The 20,415-nt window shown below is 38.1% G+C and overlaps 1 protein-coding gene across 1 annotated transcript; it reads right to left on the reverse strand.

Moving 5' to 3' along the window:
- Window positions 1-717: 717 nt before the first annotated feature.
- Window positions 718-19,559, reverse strand: LOC139728610 (RNA polymerase II-associated protein 1-like). The gene is made up of 25 exons (XM_071639552.1): window positions 19,505-19,559; window positions 19,009-19,049; window positions 18,429-18,521; window positions 17,728-17,881; window positions 17,128-17,403; window positions 16,431-16,748; window positions 15,663-15,871; window positions 14,795-14,896; window positions 13,960-14,127; window positions 13,427-13,594; window positions 12,704-12,911; window positions 12,304-12,401; window positions 11,718-11,875; window positions 11,182-11,382; window positions 10,352-10,571; window positions 9,785-9,894; window positions 9,142-9,493; window positions 8,226-8,368; window positions 7,068-7,280; window positions 6,399-6,524; window positions 5,584-5,747; window positions 3,812-3,944; window positions 2,822-2,987; window positions 1,942-2,190; window positions 718-1,263 (listed from the first exon to the last, which is right to left on the reverse strand). Exons 1-25 carry the CDS (start codon window positions 19,557-19,559, stop codon window positions 1,123-1,125), a joined length of 4,266 nt encoding a protein of 1,421 aa, XP_071495653.1. The 3' UTR covers window positions 718-1,122.
- Window positions 19,560-20,415: the final 856 nt, after the last annotated feature.

Here is a 20,415-nt window from a genome sequence, read left to right on the forward strand (position 1 = left end):
CCAAAAAAGCCCGGCCCCTTTAGGGCTAAATGCTCTTCAAAAGGAATTTGAAGTCTCATATCATAAACACATTTCAAATAGCAAACCAAGTCTTTTAGTAATATAGTATTTCCTGATACTATTTCTGAGTGCATTACTATGAGGTAAAATCCATCACCATTCAACATGTCGACGAGAAATATGTGGATGACTGAAAGGGAATGATATCTGAAAAAAGTCATTTTTTTCTTATCCGCCCACTATTTTCTCTTGTATGATTTCTGATTAAATGCTAAATCAATTATAGGTGTTACTTATACCTTGAGCTAACAGCCTAAGCTGACCTAAAAGGTCAAACAATGACTTTGTTGAAAATAATTTGTTCCATCTTTTGGATATCTTTAAATCATGTGGAGGATAATTTGTATACCTGGACCACATTCATTTCTTCAAAATTACTCACTGACACTTGACGGCATATTTGTATAACATTAATATGTTGTGACATAAAAAAAAAATGATCCAAAATAAGCGTCAAATTGTTGCAATGTAATGCCAATGGAAGCCAAATCTCTATGTCTGACAAAGACCAATATAGATATTTATGAATGAATGAATGATATAAAAAAAAAAGGAAGTCACAAAAAGTGACTATTGTATGGCATCAAGGATGAACACAGATTGCTTGCTGCTTGCAAGAAGCACACTACTGTAAATTTCGCGGTGTTGAAATTTTGCTGCTCAACACGTCTCCACTGAAATGGAGGTACATCTGTAAGTCACATAATGATCTTGGTCACCTGTATCAAGTGTGAACTCACTCAAAGGTCTGAGGTGGGTCCCACACTTTATTAGAATTGCTCTGTTTTGGATATCTCAGCCATTTCAAAACCAATTTTCATCAAATAAATGTTGAAATCCTCATGGAATTACATGCTTTTTCATATTTCATGACAGGTTTCTCATTTTCTCACTAAAAAATGTTAGAAACCTGAAATTAGGTCTCAACCAAAACTATACGATCCCTAACACAGAGACGAGGTAACCAGTCATAAAAACTTAATTTCCACTTGCAGCATACTATCACTCACCCCCAGACCCTCGTATCAGGGTTTCCCCGTTTACTTCATCTTCTTTAGGGTGCTACTTCCGTCGCTCCTGTGCCAGTCTCTCGGCTGCAAAGAGGATGTTAGCCCGGTCCTGAGGCAGAGAGTTGTGCAGGGTGTACCCCTTGGGGTCACTGGAGCTGGGGCCTTGGTACAGCAGCAGTAACTGCTTCAGGTCCTAGTAGGAGAATAAGCAAATTCATAAGACATTCTAGCACTTAACACTTAGTTCTCATATCACTAAAAGTATCTCACACCACTATTACATTTGGCATTAGTTTAGAACTTTCCAGGTATTGAGGAATGGACTTCTTTCCAAGTTCTATAGTAAGTCATGAAGATGCTTTGAAAAATTAACCACTTTTGTACAGCTAGTTTCTATTAGTCAGTCATATGGAATATAGGTAACATTATTGCTCATTGATGAAACATTGCAGCACACTTACCTGCTGTTTGTGATACATTCATGCAAGTGAAAAAGAGCAACATGTACAGAAATAATTCATGGTGATGGCTGTGACATGCATAGTGAGCGTAATGCTCTTCTTTTAACTCCTTTAGTTGGCTGTTAAAACAGATTCTTTCTCATATTCAAATAGATTCAACCCTTCCAGAAACACAAAGCAAGATACATCAATCTATTAAATGGTGGAATCCAATAATGCTTGAACTATATGGAGTACTGTTCAGTGAACTGCTAAACCTAGATGTATTACAGACAATTGTTGCATAACTCATCACACAGTCACCAGTTTTGATTCCAACCCAATATCCATTAGAAAGATTAAGTTTTCCTTCTTTCGATCTCTACGCATGAGTTGGCCCTCTCTAAAATGTGCCTCAGTGTGGACCCTACCTCATTCTGAAGTGCGAGGATGCCCTTCACAATCTTCAGCTGGGCTCTGGCAGTCCTGAGTGCCTCCCCCTCGGTCCCGCCAGCCTTGGGGCTGAAGGCAAAGCTGACAACATGGTGCACGGCTACCAGGTACATGATGGGAGACCAGGTGGGGCGCACCTTGCCACGGTGGAGGCTGCTGAAGTAGATCTCTACTAGGTCAGCCTCTTCCTCGCATGGGTGCAGGAAGGTCTCTATCGGAATGAGGCACTGGCAGGGGAAAGGGTGAGAAATATATGTAAAAGTATTACCACAAAATTGCAGTCAGCTACACAATACAGACAAGGTATTGTAAACGCCACATATTTAGTGGGTCTAATTTTGTGCAAATTGGGACTTTTCAACAATTTTGCAAGTAGTTAAATTCGCGATTGTGGAGTACAGTTCTGAATGGAGAAGGTATGCATGCACATCATATTTGTGTTGGGAGCAGACTTAATATCTTCGTGTGTTTCTAAATTTGTGAAAAGCACCCAACTCACAAAAATAAAAACCTTGTGAAATATTCAGCGTATACAGAAAATGGCAAGGATATTAAAAAAAACAACAACATATGAGTGTCCATTTCAAAGACATAGGCGCAACTCTCATACAACTCTACATCACGCAATCCAAAAGACACTAGGTCTCCAGGGGTATTCATAGTACTTGATAAAAACATTCATGCCTGAAATTATTACTTGACAAATAATCTTTGGTAATGAGTCATTGTTATCTTATGATAATCATTTTGTCAAATCTGTCATTATTCACATCATCACAAACTTCGAAGCAAATTACAACTGGAGTCAATCAAAACGTTGAATATTGGGATAAGTATTGAGCCCTAGGCACTGCATACCTGGGATGGACGTAATGACAGCGTCCTTATGACATCAATGTGGTCAAACCAGAGAGCCTTGCGAAGGTGTACACTGAACCTCTGCTGTAGAGGGAGGAGTACGACGTGGGCAAAGAGCGGGTCCCCAAATGACACCGCCTCGTACTGTGACAGCGCAGCAATGTACCTGAAAAGTCAGTTTGAAACAAACAGCATCAAGATCATGTTCTCCACTTGCTGACTAAGCTTCCTACAAATATCTTACTTTCCTTCATCCCAATTTCAACAGACAGAGACAGTTGCATATTTGCTGGCCAGAATACAGTGAATGTTCATATGGAGTAACTGAAACATTAATTCTCCCTCTATCTATTATGTACCTTTTGTTTGTCTTTAGATCTGTCTGTCAATCTCTCTATCCACCCGTTTATACACCTATCTCTCTGTTTGCATCTCTATCCACTGATCTATCTGTCTATCTATCTATCTATCTATCTATCTATCTATTCATCTACTTGTCATGTATATACACTTACACCAGTACGTACACTAGTAGTTTCATTCACATATGCATACTCAAATGTACATTCACATGTATATGAAATGAGATTTATTTACCAAACAAACAAACATCGTCAACAAAGTCACAACAATTAATAGTTGAGATATAGTTTGGCAAAAAAGAACTGGCAATAGCTTGCAGGCTAGTCGAGGCCAGTCCTTTCAATGATATAGATTATAATATAACGTATTTACAATATTTACAGAAGAATTGTTACATTGTTATATAGCATACAAAGCACACAAAACACTACAAAGTAACAAAAGGCAATCAGCTACTATCCCTTGAACACCTTATTCCCAAATGTATGTCTGGTTCTGCAACACAAAGCTTTAATCTTACAAATTGGACAGCATGTATGTCCAGTTGACAAGAATAGAAAATTGGTGTAACCACTGCAGTTCCTCAATGGGTCAGAATTTGCAATACTTGATGTGTGATTTACTTACAGGTCGTGGAATGATGCTAAACCAGGTATTTTCTGATCAAAGTTGAGTGCCTTCATATTGTCTGGAGTGGTGTAGATCTTGAACAGTGCTGAGAGGTAATGATGAACTGATGGTTCCATGAATAAGTCACCAGCTGGAAAGAGAGAGAGAGAAATAAAAAAAAAGAAAGAATATTACTCCTTCATAGACATGCACACAAATATGCACACACATGCAATTAAATACACGCAAACAAAGGGAAACTGACATATACAATTAGATTTACATATGTCCATATGTATACAAATACCTATCTACACAAATACATACATACATACATACATACATACATAAATACCTGCATACATACACACATACAAACACATGCACAGGTATAGTGTATATGTGTGTACTTTGAGATTTTTATGTTGCAGAAAGACAAAGCACATTTCACACAAAGAAAGACAGAATCATAATTTTGCCAGATACATATCAAAATGATGACTGTTGAAAATAAAGAAAAAGATGGTACATAATCTCCTGCAACAGTAAGCTGTTACCAGGTTTCATTTTATTATTAATAACCTTGGTCATGGAAATCTGGGAGGTACACATAGAATTTGAATAAACCTGTAGACAAGTCCACTGAATATTTTCTATTTTACATGAGTTTGGGCATTTCAACCACTCCTGACATATTTTCAAACACCTGTTCCACATAGCATAAACAGTTGTTCATTTCTCTTGTTTTCTGGGACACCTGCAAAAACATTCCTGGCATTAAGGAATAGCATACCTGGGCAAAGCAGCATTTTCTCATATTTGTCATACCACACAACACATTTCCCCACACACTGATCAACAGACAAATCCACACAGCTCCAGTTCTTTGTTTTCACACCTGTTTAACATTCCTAGATTGTAGATTCCTTCCTGTTTGTCAAATTTTACTGACTAGAATCACGTGCAAGACAAACAAGGACAATTCAAGGGTTGAACCTCTCACACTTCTTTATTTCATTCACTTTTGTCTATCTTTACTTCATTTTTCCAGAATGTTAATTAGTGTTAATTGTGAGTGCACAAGCCGTCTGGGAACAGCAAATAAATATACTGCCAAATGAGAAGCAAAGGGGAACAGAGGCTGAACACTGAATGGAGCTTACACCATTCTACTCATCAAGGTGCTTGGACTTGTGGGACTTGTGGGACTTGTGGGATAACATATGGGCCGTGACGCGAGAAAAGGGCCCTTAGGGCATTTAATACCGAAAATGAGTTTTCACCTCTACATTGTAGAAGGAACTCCGACGTATTTAGATATGCAAACCTTTCTCTGAAATTCCAATCCTAAATGACCCCATTACGACATTCAACAAAGCTTGTTTTGTCCAAATCCTGTCACTTTTTGATGCATCTATGCATGTGCGCGCAGTTAGATAGTTGATCTTTTTCGTATTGCTTTGTCAAACTTCCGTGCCGTTTTCTGGCGTTTGCGCGCAACGGCGCTAAGGGCCCTTTTCTCGCGTCAAGGCCCATATGTATCTTTACACATAAAAAATCATATCAAGACAAAAAGAGGACTAAATATAACAAAAATTCATTATGTAAATCTGCATCATTTAATCTTCATACAGTTACGGACCACCAAAAAGGAAAAAATAAAAGAAGGGGGAAAAAATCAAACTTAAAGGGCTATGCAGCATTGGACACATATGGCATATGGCCATACACATGTCCTAATAGGAATTGCCCTAGGAACAAACTTCTTGGACATGCTGATAATGGCCCACCTGTGAGGAAGACACAGTAGAGTCGTGCAATCTTAGCAGCCAGGGGAATGGACTTGAGACTATCCGGCCGCCATGTCTCCAGCATGAAGACCCAGCGCAGGGTGTCGGTGACTGCAGCCATGATGTAAGGGGGCAGAGACTTGACCGACTGGCCCTTCATCTCTCTATATGTATGAATGAAGCATAATACAGAAAAACTTTTACAAATTATAGCACTCATGTTCAGCAGTTAACAAACGACAAAATTAACATTCTGAACACATCATATTTCAGTATTTGCATTGGCACAATACAAATATTTTCAACAACACTTGTACCATAGAGCCAACAAACTCTATAAAATTTGATAGCCATGCACTGGAGATAAAAACATGTGCAGATTGAGTCAAACTTCATTCAGTCGCAATCCCTTTTGCTGTTTCCATATGACATCTTACTATACTCCACATTTTACCTACTGGTAATCCACTTGATACCAAGTGCTTTTTGATACATTTGATAACTGAGTATTATTTTATGCCCTATTGTACTCTATCATACACACTTCATGCACCGCATTAGTATTGGGGAAAAATATGATTCATATCAGCTCAATTACACACATGACAGATCCATACAACAAAAAGGAAAAACAGCAAGACATACTGTTGGAAAGAAACTAAACAAACGACCCCCAAACCCCTGCTTGTGCCACCATATTAATCATAAACATGAATGTAGAGTCATGCACTTGAGTGTCTTTTTTTATCTTTTTAAAACTTTTGTGCATACAGCATCCCTGGGTAAAGATTTCTGTGAAGGAGCCCAAAACTCACGCTTTCTGTGCCTCAGAGAAAAGCTGGACCAGTGGGAGGAATGGCCAGTCCAGGGGAAGGAGTGGGCCGGTGAGTGGGGGGAACGCCAGACTGGACAACTCATGAGGTCTACCAACAAAACGGGATCTATAACAAGATTGCACAGTCAAAGAGATGCATGATGGTACTTATTAAGTCCCTCTGACAAAACTAAATATTTAACAAATGACAAATACCACACAGCAAATAGAGAATGAACAAACAGCAGCCCACTGATTCAATTCAATTCAAATCAAATTTCGTTTCCAATATCCAATTTTTGTTTTAAATACCATTTCAAGGAAAATAAACGGATAATGTATTATGAAGATCAGTTACAGTTGTCCATGATTTATGGTGCTGTAATCAATGCAGGGTAGCATTTATCAATGAAGATTAAGAAAGTACATTCTAACTTCCAAGACAGCTAGGGAGGAAGAACTTGGAGCCATTGCTCCTTTGACTTATTCTTGCTGGTCTAAAGCACAAACTAGCAATATCTAATAAACATAATCAATATCAGTCTACATATATATGCTGAGCTAACATGCAATTTGTCAATCATTTGCAAGAGAATCACACAGACAGATTGATTGACCCCTTTAAACTGCTGATAAAAAGGAGAGGGAAATGATTTCTGGACAGACATACCTAGACTTGGGCAATGAGTTCTTCTCCTTCCCGAAGTACACCATGTACAGGTTTCTGATGCTGTCCAGCTTCAGATAAGCATCATGTAGAAGCTCACCACGGCTTGGACTACGCTCCTTGGGTTTCTCATTAGGTGATGAGTTATCGTCTGCATCAGAAAATGTGAGGAATTCAGCCAAGTCTGCTGCCATGGGGTCCCCTACACTGCCTTCTCTGAAGATAGAAAAAAAGAGGAAAAATAACAACAACAACAACAACAACAACAACAACAACAACAACAACAACAACAACAATGATAATACATGATTGATAAATGAATATATGAACTATGCTACATTTTTTAACTACCATATTATATTTTCCAAAGTCTTGGGGACTTGGGGAGAAGTTGATGGGGAAAAAGACATGAAATAGCATCTATTACTAGCATATGTGCTACAAAAGAATCTGATTGTTTGGTCTTTGATCAATTAGACCCCTTTTAATGTCAGATTTCTCAAGCAGCTCAAAACCTTCAAGATATGATCTGCAGCTTTCCACATAGTACCAAAATTTTATGCACATGCAGAATAACATCTCACTATTGTGAAATTGAGCAATATCATGTCTAAAGCTCATGCCACCTTAGCCCCATTATGTTCAAGTATGTACTGCAGTGATTACTATCACTTGAACATTCCTTTTCAAAATGGCAGTCTTTAAAAAATTCTGTGGTAAACTATAATGAACAATAGCACAACTGAGGTGCATCAGGGGGCATTTCATGAAGCATTTTGTCAGATATTTTTTTTTCTGACAAACTGTTATAAGCTAGTGAAATCCTTGCATCTGATTGGCTGAGAGCAAATTTGTCAGACATGTTTGTCGCACAAACACTTCATGAAATGCCCCCCTGGGGGGCGTTTCATCAACGAGTTCGTCAGAGGTTTTCACCAACAAATTTGCTATCAGCCAATCAGACGCAAGGATTTCAGTAGCTTTTAACAGTTGTCGGTGTACATCACTGACAAAAAGTTTCATGAAACACCCCCCTGGACTGAATGAAAACCTATTTTACCATTTCAGTATTCTTATCATAGACTATGAAAAGACAAAATGAAACTGAAGGAAGTTTTGTCACTTTTGGATATCTGTGGTCACATGACCTGCAATACTCACGATAGGAATTCAGTGCTGAAGAGGACAGTGGACATGAGGTCATGTGCAAAATGCTCGCAGCCGGGATGTAGGCGGGCAAACAGCTTGATGGCTGCCTTGTGGTACAGCTTGCTGTGATGCTTGCAAGATTCCACCTGTTGAACCTATTCAAACCAACCAGATCCATTTCATCACAGCATTAGTACAACATGATTTTGTTAATACACAAACACATATTAGTTTTTTATAAAATGAATATCACACTATAAGGAGTGACAAGGCATCATACGGAGGGGAAACAAATAGTAAGAGTGGTAAAAAAGAGAAAAAATGAGAGACTATGAGTCAGAGGTAAACTCAAGGAAAAACATATGTTACATTACAGGGAAAACAAAGATCTCTTGAACAAAAGGATACAGAAACAGAAGTAAACATGAAAGGAGAGGCAGAGATACGGGGAATATTCAAGCAGGCAACGTAAACATACAAAAAGGTTTGGAGGCATTAAAAAGGCAGACACACATGCCAATCAACAAATAATGTTGAATATTTTCACAGATTTAAAACCAGGATAATATCAATTGACCAATGAAATTCAACAAATTTGCAATGTACAGGGCAACTCTTCAAGCTACAAAGGTGTCATAAATGTCTAGAATACAAGGATCAGCAAGTGTTCATTTAAAATTTTTATACACAGCATATGAAATAACTTTGATGCTGACTTACCTATACCTTAATTTGCAAATCCTCTGTTTGGAAAGAATTAGTAGTTGAAAGGCGCTTATGCACTGATTATAGCTAGCGAGAAGACATTCATTCAAACAGATACTAACTGATAAGCAGAGGTCTCTACAGAAATAACAACCACTAGCTCTGTGATCATCAAATAAAAAAAGCAAAACAAAGCTTGAACGTCACTTCTATTGTTTCTTACCACACATTGGAATATTTTGATGAGGAAATAAGTTGCCATGTGCTCGTGTATTGCAAAATGTTCTGCGAGTCCATTGTTTCCACTCGGGTTCTCCTGACAGAAATTTTCCAGGTAAGGAATGATGTAGCAGCTGAGAACGATGGGTTCAAATTTTGCCGCCACACCCTTGTGGATTTTGATCAGCTGGTGGGTTAGTCTAAAGAGAGCCATGCTGTATCCCAGTGTTGACCTTTGCTGGACACAGGGGTGCACTCGGTCGTCACTGTTGTCTTGGTGACAGCTGAAGCTAGGAAGTGGTTGGGGCGAGTACCTTTTTGCATTCAATGCTGCATACTTCAAACTGGAGTGCAATCTGAAAAGTATTGAGGAAAAATAGTCACCATCATTGTCCTCTCCTAAAAATAGACTTACAGTCTCAAAGAATATTTTATCACTCCTAAACATGATAGGAATATGACTAAATTTCTCATCATTCTTAATAATTTCTACAAAGGCTTTCTAAGAGACTTTTTTTCTTTTTTTTGTATCTGAATGATAAGCGTCATAACATTGCGGAATGAATGCTAAAAGAACATAGGCAAAAGCATTACTTAAAGGAAATACATACACATATGAGAGAGAAGAGAATGAAGGAATGACTTACTGAAGATTGTGGATGGCTGAATGGAAGGATGATGATTTCATGTACGGCAGCAGCGTATGGGTGACAAACTCCTCTATGTGCTCAAGACAGTCAACGGCTTTGAAGGATGGCTGAAGATGAAGAACAAACAATCAAATGCTCACATTGAAAGTTTGTGTCAACCTCATCAAATTTAACATACTTTCCCCTATTCATGTATGTCTTTGTCTTTCTGTTTTCATTTCTGATTGCAGATGAGATGAATGTGACAACTCTGACAATTTGCATTAAGAAATTATTTGTCTACTTTTATTCATGTGATTTTAGATGCATGGGTTCAATCTATAAAGGAAGTGGGTAACATAGCTTATAATAACAAGCTGCTTAAAATATTATGACAGCAATCATCAAATAAATTTTAAGTATGTGGAAACTGACGGTAAAGATGTGATCAGAACTACTGAGATGAGGAAATGAGAACAGAAAAGATTTCTGGCGACATTATTCTTGAGAAAACTCATCAGACAGATCTCCATTTGCTACAAAATAGAACTAGCATTGTCGCACATGATACAATATCTGACTCACCTGCAGCATACTCTTGACATAGAAGGTGGCCAAAAACTCCAGGGCACTACCAGCGAGGGACATGGCCTCCGGCGAGAGGACCTCAGTGCATCCTGTCATCTCAACCAACCAGCGTTGGGCGCATGCTTCAAGGGGTGTGGTCAACCCAGTCACATGACTCCAGTCAATTGGGGGTGGGCTAAGTGTATCCTGCGATGGCTCCATGTTTGTGGCATCATTCCTGGTATAACCAAAGTCAAAAGAAAGGTTAAAAGCTGGAAAGCTATGCCTGAAACCCTAATCAGTCTCCAGAATGAAAATGACTTTGAAAATTACTCTATGGCATAGTGTTATTCTAAAATTCATCAGAACTATATTCAGATTTGTGATACTGCATCCACCAACACTAATGAATATGGAAGAGAAGAAGATCATCCACATACAATGTAAATAAAGCTGTGTCTCCATGTAGAGGTGCAGCAACAATTACACACATCACATATACATTTCATCGGACATTAGGTAAAGAACTTGCTGTTGGCAAGACTACCGATGTACGAGAATATCGTCAATATTCACAATTGAATGACACGCGCCTTAAAAATCAAAATACCAACAACATATCAAGATGAAAGCAATATATCCAATGTAATGCCCCATTATATCTCAAAATGGCAGAACAACAGGCACCGAGCAAGTGGATATGACAGGTTTTTTCTTTTGTATTAGAAGTATAGGGAACATATCTACACACAAAATGACATATTCAATCAAGGCAGTAGTTCAGGCATTAAAAATATCCCCAACAAAAAACAACCCCCAAACCAAACATATATGGAATGTAGGGTCACCTCATTGCAAATCTTGCTTGTAGCTCTGCTGCTGTTCCTGCCACCTGCACCACCCCCTCCAGTAATGAGATGAGGGCACTTGCCCTAATTAGCTGTAGCCTGTGGACTTGGTAGGTGACCTCTTCTTCCATGGAGGAGAGAGGGAGTACTGATAGTCGTTGGAAGAGCTGGAGCTGCTGCATCAGCAGTGGGTACATTTCCCTTTGGGTGCAAAGGAAGTAGTCAGTGGTTGAAAATTAGATGCATGTCTCACTGATATAAGAATGCATCACGAGATTGAAGTCATTCATATAAATTTGAACTGATGAAGAAATGTAAGCACTGATGTCATGTCAACACTTAAAATACTTACAAAGAGGTTGGAAAAAAAAGCCTTTAGGTATTTTTGTTACATTAATATTGTCAATCATTTCACAGAGTGAACAGAACATATGACTTCAAATGAAATTTTCCAGTAAATTGGAACCAAATACCACTGGTGATTAGCCAAATGGCTCATGGTCATTGACAAATGACACATTTCCCCTTGAACTCACCTGTAGGCTTCACAGGCAAGGCCATACCGCACACAGGCTGACCAGGCTCGGAAGCTCTCTGTGCTGAGTTGGAACGCCTCCGCTACATTGAGGTTCATGTTGGTGGGCTCCATTGATGTGTACCTCAGAATGGCTGCTTTAAGGGGATGCTTGGACACCTGAAACCAGAACAGTTTAAGGAGGAATGTCACTGCCCATTGTTTCATTTCTGAAGGAACAATGTGTTGATATATGACACATATATTGTGGGTAATCTGTAATACTGTAAAACTAAGCAAATTGCCCAACAAATGTAATTATTTTCCCTTCATTCATACATTTCCTTCTGCCTTTTTTTCAATGCTCATTAGTAGGTATCAAATCTTGCTTCAAAAAAGAGAAAGGCAAACATACAAAGCATGAGATAAGAAAGAGATTTGATAGAGAGCATAAAATGCTTGGCAATACAAAGCTACAAGTCATAAACTATGCTTTGCAAAAAAAAAAAGAAAAAAAGAAAAAAAAGACTTACACATCAAGAATAGATCTGAGTTTTATATGATATGACTTATCACTAAATGATCAAGATATTTGACGTCCAACTCACCAGTGTGTCTGCTATGTGTCTACGACTGACGCATAACACTCTGATTAATTTCATTGCAAGAACAGTAGGGTGGCCATACAGGTTGGAAACTGGATCTTCTGCAACAGTGAATCAGAACATTAAGAAATGACGGCAGGTTTAGCTAAAAAAAAAAAACCAACAAAATATCGCTGGAAAACTGGTTTCCAAATCAGCAAACAGCCAGTTAATGGATTACACACATTGTGATCAATGATCTCAACTTTATCCAAAGACAGCCCCACTCTCAAGTCAGTGGCTGCAATAGTAAAGGCAAAACTATTTACGTGAAAATGATGTTAGCTCTCCTCATGTGAAGATTGTTCAAAGAGAAACTTGCTGGAAAAAGAGTTATGTCCATCAGAATTTAAGAGATACACACCCTGCCTGGTCCATGACGTGGTCGGCAAAAATTCTGCAATAACAACACGGACAAGGCGGGGACATCGGAAGACGGCAAGCGCCGAGTCAGGCGAGTGCCTGGCGATACGGATGAGGATGGACAGTGAGTTGAGGATGGCCGGAGGAGATGGTCTCACAACCTCTAGGATGTATCGCAGTCTGGGGAGCAGGGACATCTTGAGGAGACCCTAGTGACCATGAACCAGATTGGAGGAAAATTATGGAGTAAAAATACATAATTATGCCTGCATTAATTTGTGATACATATTTTTGGTATTACTTTTAATATTTTTAAATATATTTGGTATTAGATCATTGCATTGCCGTCCTTGATAATGAAGAATTTCACATTTCCATGGAAGAACTGCTGAGAGAAATATCTGAGTTTTTTCCTCATTTAATTGTTAATAGTTAGTCTCATCTCCTCTTTAAAAATGTTTCATTATGCTTTTCCAGAGCGAGTGCTCCACAATTTTTAATATAAAAAATATTGGCATCTCTCCTGCTACAGTTAAATTCTCGACCACTGTGTGTATGCTGAAGAAGTTCCACTGTATCTCAAAGATTTTTCTTCGTCTTTTTATAAAACCTAACAACTTTCAGTACCAATAAGTAAATGGCCATTTTCATCTGAAGACGAGTGTATCTATTTAAACCAGAATTCTGTTACAGGTATGCAATGAGATAAAGAAACGAAGACTACCTTGATCACATCTTGACTGGCGATGTGTTGATCTGGTTTGCTCTCCTGGTCCTCTTCTTCTTCTTCCTCTTCATCATCATCATCTTCGTCCCCTTCATCTCTCTTCTGTGGCAGCATTGGAGGCACGGCAAATCCCTGATGCCATGTGTAGATCTTGTCCAGTACTTCCTAATAGTTTGATGGCAGAAGGGTATGGTAAAAAGATGAAATAAGATAACACGTACATTGCTGCAAAGAGAGAGAACTTTTGAAATGAAATCTGTATCATACCAGCAGCAAGGCCCTGTATCCCAAACTAGGGCAATTACAGCTACTGCAGCAACAATCACAATGCTTGAAACTGATTGGTTATGCAATGCTGTTGAAATTTAGTGGCAATTATTGCAGGTAACAATCACTGCAAATGTTCTATGAAATGAGGACAACATCAATGCAAGACCAAGCGCAGTCTACTGCTGTGCACCATGGAAAGAGTCTATTTCCTTCACACTCAAGGCCAAACAAACAACTGGAATCCTGCCTCATTGGATTACCTCATCACCAGGTTGGATGATCAAGGCAGCAAGGGCCTCTATGCCAGCTGATAGGACGCCCTCGTTGGAGTCATCAATGGCCCAGCGGAGGAGGAAGAGAACACCAGCCTTGAGGAGCCTTGATATGAGGGGGCTCTTCAGGTCTCCACCCAGGCTGTCTGTACGGTACTAAAGCAACACAGTAAATACACTTAATTACGTAGTCAACATCCACGATGATTGGGAGAATTCCTCAGTTGCTAGTTAAAAGGAGAATAACTTATACAGGAATCTGTAGTATTCCACATTGTGTGTTTAGGTGTTTGTATATCCATCCAATGGTTTGGCATGGCAGTAATGTTGATTATGGTTAAAATGAAAATAAGACTTTTTTGTTTCATTTGACCATCATTATCGTCATTTTATACCATCATTACGTATGTATGTATGTATGTATGTATGTATTTATCATAATAAATCACAATCGTTATGATTATCAACATTAGAAGTAGCCATAGTAGTAAGAATAGTAGTAGCAGTGGCAGGGGTAAAAGCAGTGGTAGTAGTAGTAGTAGTAGTTGTAGTAGTAGTAGTAGTAGTAGAAGTAGTAGAAGTAGTAGTAGCAGTATTAGTAGTTGTTGTTGTAGTTACAGCAGCAGTAGTAGCAGTAGAAACAAAAGCTGTAGTACCAGTAGCAGTTAGTAATATAATTACCATTTCCATTATAATCATTATCAACATTATGTTCTCAAAAGATTCCAACTTAAAATTTGGACACATCTTTCAAGTACATTCAAAGGAGTTGGTGAAAAGAGAACCCCCCTAATTAGCCATGACGGAATGAGGGATGACTCACATTATAAATGACCCTTGCCAAAGTCTGCAGGGCTAAGACCCTCTGCTGGATGACAGCACTGCGAGATAGGGTGAAGAGTTCTTCAAGAGAGTAACCAGGAGCCTAGTATGGACAAAACAAGAAGAGGTTTCTTGGAAAATCATGTACACAGTATATCATGAAAACAGACATTCTGTTCCTGTCCAAATACAAAGTTCTGTGGCACAGCTTCTAGCACTATCAAAAACACATCAAAAAAGTATCAAAAACGTACCATACTGAGTATGAAGGTAACTTTGGCCAAAATAAATACAGATTTATTTATGAATACAGCAGAAAGCAAACTAGGAGCATTTAATTTGACAAAATTAGCCTGTACACCAAATTGGAATATCATTTTGTTTTGGCTTTATATTTTCAGTTCAAGCCCCACGGAGTGTGCTGGTTCATACGATTATGAATAGCTTATGATAATAATCATCTTAATGCATCTTCTTACATCCCGACTCTTAACAAACATAAAAAATTACAAGAATAATTGGAATGCTGCCAGAGAGAATATCACTGAAAGAAGAGAAATGTATGAAGTTTTCATTTCTTCAAACCACTGTTACATATACATTGGACGTGCTATATGCACTGTTTAGGAGAAAACATTACAGAGTATTATAAGATTATATAGACAATAACGCAGATTTGTCAGTCATGACTTAACAAAGATCTAATCAGGGTACTCTACAGATCAAAAGCACAACAGCTTTTAAAAAGACCCTAAAAGAAAAAAAAAATGAAATATTTTCCCAACAAAAACACTTGTTTGCTGATGGCAAGAGATATTGACATTGAAACCACACACAAACAGTAAAAACACACGATTTTGTCTACCAACCTCTTGTTCAGCTCCATGGTGATACAGCCCCTCCCTGACAGGCACTTTGGCATTCCTGGAAACTAGCTGGCCATTGAAGTCAAATCTAGCTTGAGATTCCCTGTTAGTACTCTTGCCTGAAGGTTTGGGCAGGTCACCCATCCACTCAAGTTTGTCACCCTCCACAACTTTCATGTTGAGCCACTTCTTATTCACCTCCACTGGGAATGCTGTAAGGGAGAGATAAAATTAATGCTATAAGAAGGGCTTAAAAAGCAACAACTATAGAATATTCAACACAAATACTAATCATGCACTAGGGTGAGATCAAGTAAATTGTGATTGATTCATTGGCGCAAAGTACTGTCAATTAATACAATGTATGTGTTTATTTCTTGTAACTTTTCAGATGATGTTGTGCAATATGTTAGTATTTCAATATTGCTTTGGCAACAGATATTAATCATCCATCATGCTTTGGCAGCTGGCTGCAACTGCGTCCTTTTGAATGATTCACATATGTGCTGTCCTAAATGATTGATTTGACAGGTTCTATTTTTGTACAGGACATGCACATGTTAATGCTACTAATTTTTATCAATAGCCAAAGAAAACAGAACGATAACAGCAAAAACAGCAAGAACCAAGAGAACTGTATGTTACACATACGCCTTATAGCTCTGTATCAATGAAGCACATGCACAGTGATGAGACTATTTTCATCAGTTAAAAGTACTTAACAAGCATCATGGTGGACTTTCTTTGAATTCCCTGCGACTCTTGTCTAACCTGCTGTGGAATCAACTTGAGCTGATTTCTCTCCACCCATACTGGCTTCTCGTACACTTGAGGTTCCAGAATCCTGAGCGGGTGCTCCTCCATCACCAGTCTTCGGTTCCACAGATGTATCCATCACTTCTTCGCCTTCTCTCAGAGGTGATGATGCCTGTTGTGTGGACACAGGTGGTGGTGGTGATGAAGATGATGGTGATATTGTTGAATTGGGTGCTGAATGTGATGGCAATATCGACTCATTCTCTCTGGCACTCTCTTGCGGTTGCTTGCTTTGCTGATTTTTTGTGCGTAGGAATGCTAGTACACCTGGATCTGAAATAAGTACAAGTGCATCTTGCTTGAGAAAGAATTGGGCAATAATCGCCATCAACATATTTTGTGAAAGAGTGACGCATATTTTTACTCCATTAGTCCGTCTCCACTACTAATCTCAAAATTGTAATAAGTATAATGACATATTCCTCAAACTCTTCCCTGCCTATGTTATCTTTATTCCAAATTGCAAATAATCAATATACAGTCAAACCTGCCATAGCGGACACCTGTCTATAACGGCCACTTTTTTTGTCTTCCTTGGGTGGCCACTATAGACAGGTTTGACTGTATTCTCATCTCATCTATTGTACTTTTTCTGTTTTTATTACTGTCCAGTCTCATGTGTTAATTCCAACAAGTCTTCTTTCCCTCTTACCAAGCATTGCTTTCAATCTCCCCTGCTCCTGAAGGATCTCTTCCTCAGACATGGCAGCCATCTTGGACACATTCTCCAGATGGATGTCCTGTGCTTCTTGCTTGGCAACATCCTCAGTGACACCTTCTGCAAGTAAACCTGAGCCGTCGAGCAATCTGCTGGCTGGAAACGATGTTGATGATGGCGCTGATGTCATCGATGCCAAAGCAGCTGTGTTTGCATGCACCTCTGGGGGCGTCTGCTTCATTGAGTCTGTGACGGTCGACTCTGCCGATTCTTTTACAATTGTGAAAATTTCGTATTTTGTTATCAATCCTCTGATAATCAATGCTTCAACATCAAATGTGCCGACTCTCTTTAAAAAAAATGATGCAAAAGGAAAATCACACAGAATCAGTAATTAAAAATTTAGCTGAAACTTTTTTCTCCATCTGACTGATTCTGTTTTCATATATTTTCTGTACATCTAACAGCAAAAATAAATATATAGATAAATAGATTACAGCTTGGCAAGATATGTGCTTATCTTAGTACTTATTCATCTTTTTTTTCAACAAATTAGGAATCATAACAACAAACAAGAACACTTCTCATTATTACCTTGTGTTTCCATAGAAACCTCCTCTGATTCAGGTTTCCCTGGTAACGTTGCTCTTGTTGGTGGCTCCAGTGTCACTCCAAAGTCTACAGGAGGGGTTGACTCAAACTGCTGTGCAAACAGACTCTGTTTCTTCTTAGACTTGCCATCTGTCACCTGGGACAAAGAAGTAAATGTGACAACATGGTTCTTACTGTTGAAAACTATGAGCAATGCAGTTGATGACACATTATCATTATTTTTGTTTTGCCAACAAAATATTTAGCCTTATTTTCAATATTGAAACCAGGAGGTTATCAATTCTAACTCATTAGAAATCAATAGTCACGTGATCGACTGTGCACCATCTAACTCAGAATGTAGTCAAGCACATTTTACACAAACACTGACATTGTGACGGTTTTTATTACTGTGCAAAAATCTTGTAGTGAAACTGTTTTATTGAAACATTCTGGCTTCAAGTCAATGATATGGATGTATGCCATATCAAAGTTAGAGTAATAGATTCATGCACAGTTCATAAGAGTGAGAAATATTTAATAGTTTCTTGCAAGGCTGATGTTGCACAACTTCAAATGACTTACATGGGCAGGTAAAAACAATTCCTTTTGATAGGCTCTATGCCCAATAATATCCATGCAATGACAATCTTTGTATTCTGTAAACAGATGCAGTTATTCAACCTTCAGTGATTACACATTACCTTAGTGGCTGAGATGTTCCTGTGAGGCACAGTGGGAAATCCATGATTGGTAACTTGGGGCAAAAACACAGGTTTCTGTCTTGTGTCGTGTTCCTGTATGGAGAAATTCAATGATTTGATGCTTAAAAAGTTGGTACTTAGCAACTACATAAATTTACATTTCTTGAGCTGGATTTGCTTGCATGAATGACAGCATTTTATTTACACACATTTATACAGGATCATTGCGACATTTGACAGTAAAGTTTGGTTGCCTTCATCATCTTTTTAAACTACACATTAACTGTCAATGAATACTATCATCAGAACTCAACTATTTCTCATAAAAGTCAAGTATTAAGAAGTGACATTTAAAATCTTAAGCGCGGAATGATTGACGTAATGAACAAAACATTCTTCCACTGAATGTGAAAACTGACAGCCTACTCGGGATTAATCTACTATATTTGTTCAATAACAATCATCACATCCAGCATCCTATCTTTCAAGCTTCCTGTACCTCAAACTTCTCATATGAACAATAATGCCTGTTGACATACAAAATTCTACAGCAAATATACCAATATTTGTTTTTACTTACCATTATCCTTGTCAGCACTGCTGTTATATGTGTATCATGCCCTATTGGAAGAACATCAAAGTAATAATTAATCACAAAGTCAAGATGTCTACAATCACAATGTGAACATGGATGTCATCTATCAAAATATAGTGGTGATTGCATAATACCAGTGTTACAACCAATGCTGCTGATACACTACCACTACCCAAGTGATATTAGTAGTAATGAATATGATCTCTATCAACATCAATCACATAATGAACACTAATAAGATACATTGATGATCTTGCAAAATTAACTACCCAGTATATTGACAAATATTACATTGGAAATGTTACATGGTCCATCAAATTCACACAGTAATGGCAATAATGTAGATAACTACATGTACATAAAACTGAAATACTATAACTTCCACTACCCAAACAAACAAACAAACAAAACAATTTATTCTTATACAATCAAAAATCAAATGTGTTAAATAGATTCACATAAAGCAGTTCACTGCACTTACTATCCATAGCAGCTTCTGGGTCATCTTCCTCATCAACATCAAGGTCAAAGGTCATTCTCTGCCCTACTTGAGGACCAGATGCTGATGGCTTAGCAAACACAAAGAAATAAACCAACAAAATAAGACAATAGAATCATATTGTTTTGATACAGAAATACATTCTGACAGCTTCAGAGCAATCAGTAAGTTACTTTATTAATGAATAGAAAGAAAATAAATACTCATTTAAATGTCAAGAGCTATTCATATCATAAACAAGAATGCAGTTACACACCCAGGGCTGCACACTAAATCATTTTTTCTACCGGTCCGACCTGTCTGTCACACCAGTAAGTACCCATTTTTTCCATGTTTTACTGGTCCATTCCTGAAAAAAAGACTGGTCCGACTGCAATTTTTACTGGTCAGGAACCGTCGGACCAGTGCCAGCATCCAGCATTGACACACCACTGCTAACATATTACTCATAATTTCATGCTAAACATGTTTGTATAGGGTCAGATAATTACATAAAAAGGCTGTTGAAGTATTGTGATTGATCTGTTGACTTGAAAGTTCTAATGAAAGTGGACATCAAAGAACAATGGCATAAAAAAAATACACTAACAACAATTTCTACATATGGATCATCAGATCATTGACAAATTTAGAGCAATCAAAAATTTGGTTGTATCTTTCAGTGCTTGATGTTTGATATATCATTGATCTGCTAATGCCACATGATCACAACAGCACACCAATTTGAAAAATTACCAGAATATTTCAAAAAGAAGAATTCCTTTCAAAACTATGCTCAAGTTCTTATGAGACCAAGGCAGATGCATATACATTTGTCATACTATGAGAAAACATTTAAAAACTTCATGATGCATTAGAAAGTAGTAACACAAAGCCTGCATAAGTTCTGAAAT

The sequence above is a fragment of the Diadema antillarum genome, unplaced genomic scaffold (genome assembly GCF_040938485.1).
Source record: "Diadema antillarum isolate AM-2024a unplaced genomic scaffold, OU_Dant_1.0 seq00000187_RagTag, whole genome shotgun sequence".
Classification (NCBI taxonomy): Eukaryota; Metazoa; Echinodermata; class Echinoidea; order Diadematoida; family Diadematidae; genus Diadema; species Diadema antillarum.

Excerpts from the sequence above, each read along its gene's own strand:
- LOC139728610 (XM_071639552.1), bottom strand. The coding sequence starts at position 19,559 with ATGACCTTTGACCTTGATGTTGATGAGGAAGATGACCCAGAAGCTGCT. Across the intron at positions 19,050-19,504 it reads CCCAGAAGCTGCTATGGATA|GGCATGATACACATATAACA; the intron begins GTAAGTGCAGTG and ends TTCTTCCAATAG. Across the intron at positions 1,264-1,941 it reads TCCTCGCACTTCAGAATGAG|GACCTGAAGCAGTTACTGCT; the intron begins GTAGGGTCCACA and ends TTCTCCTACTAG.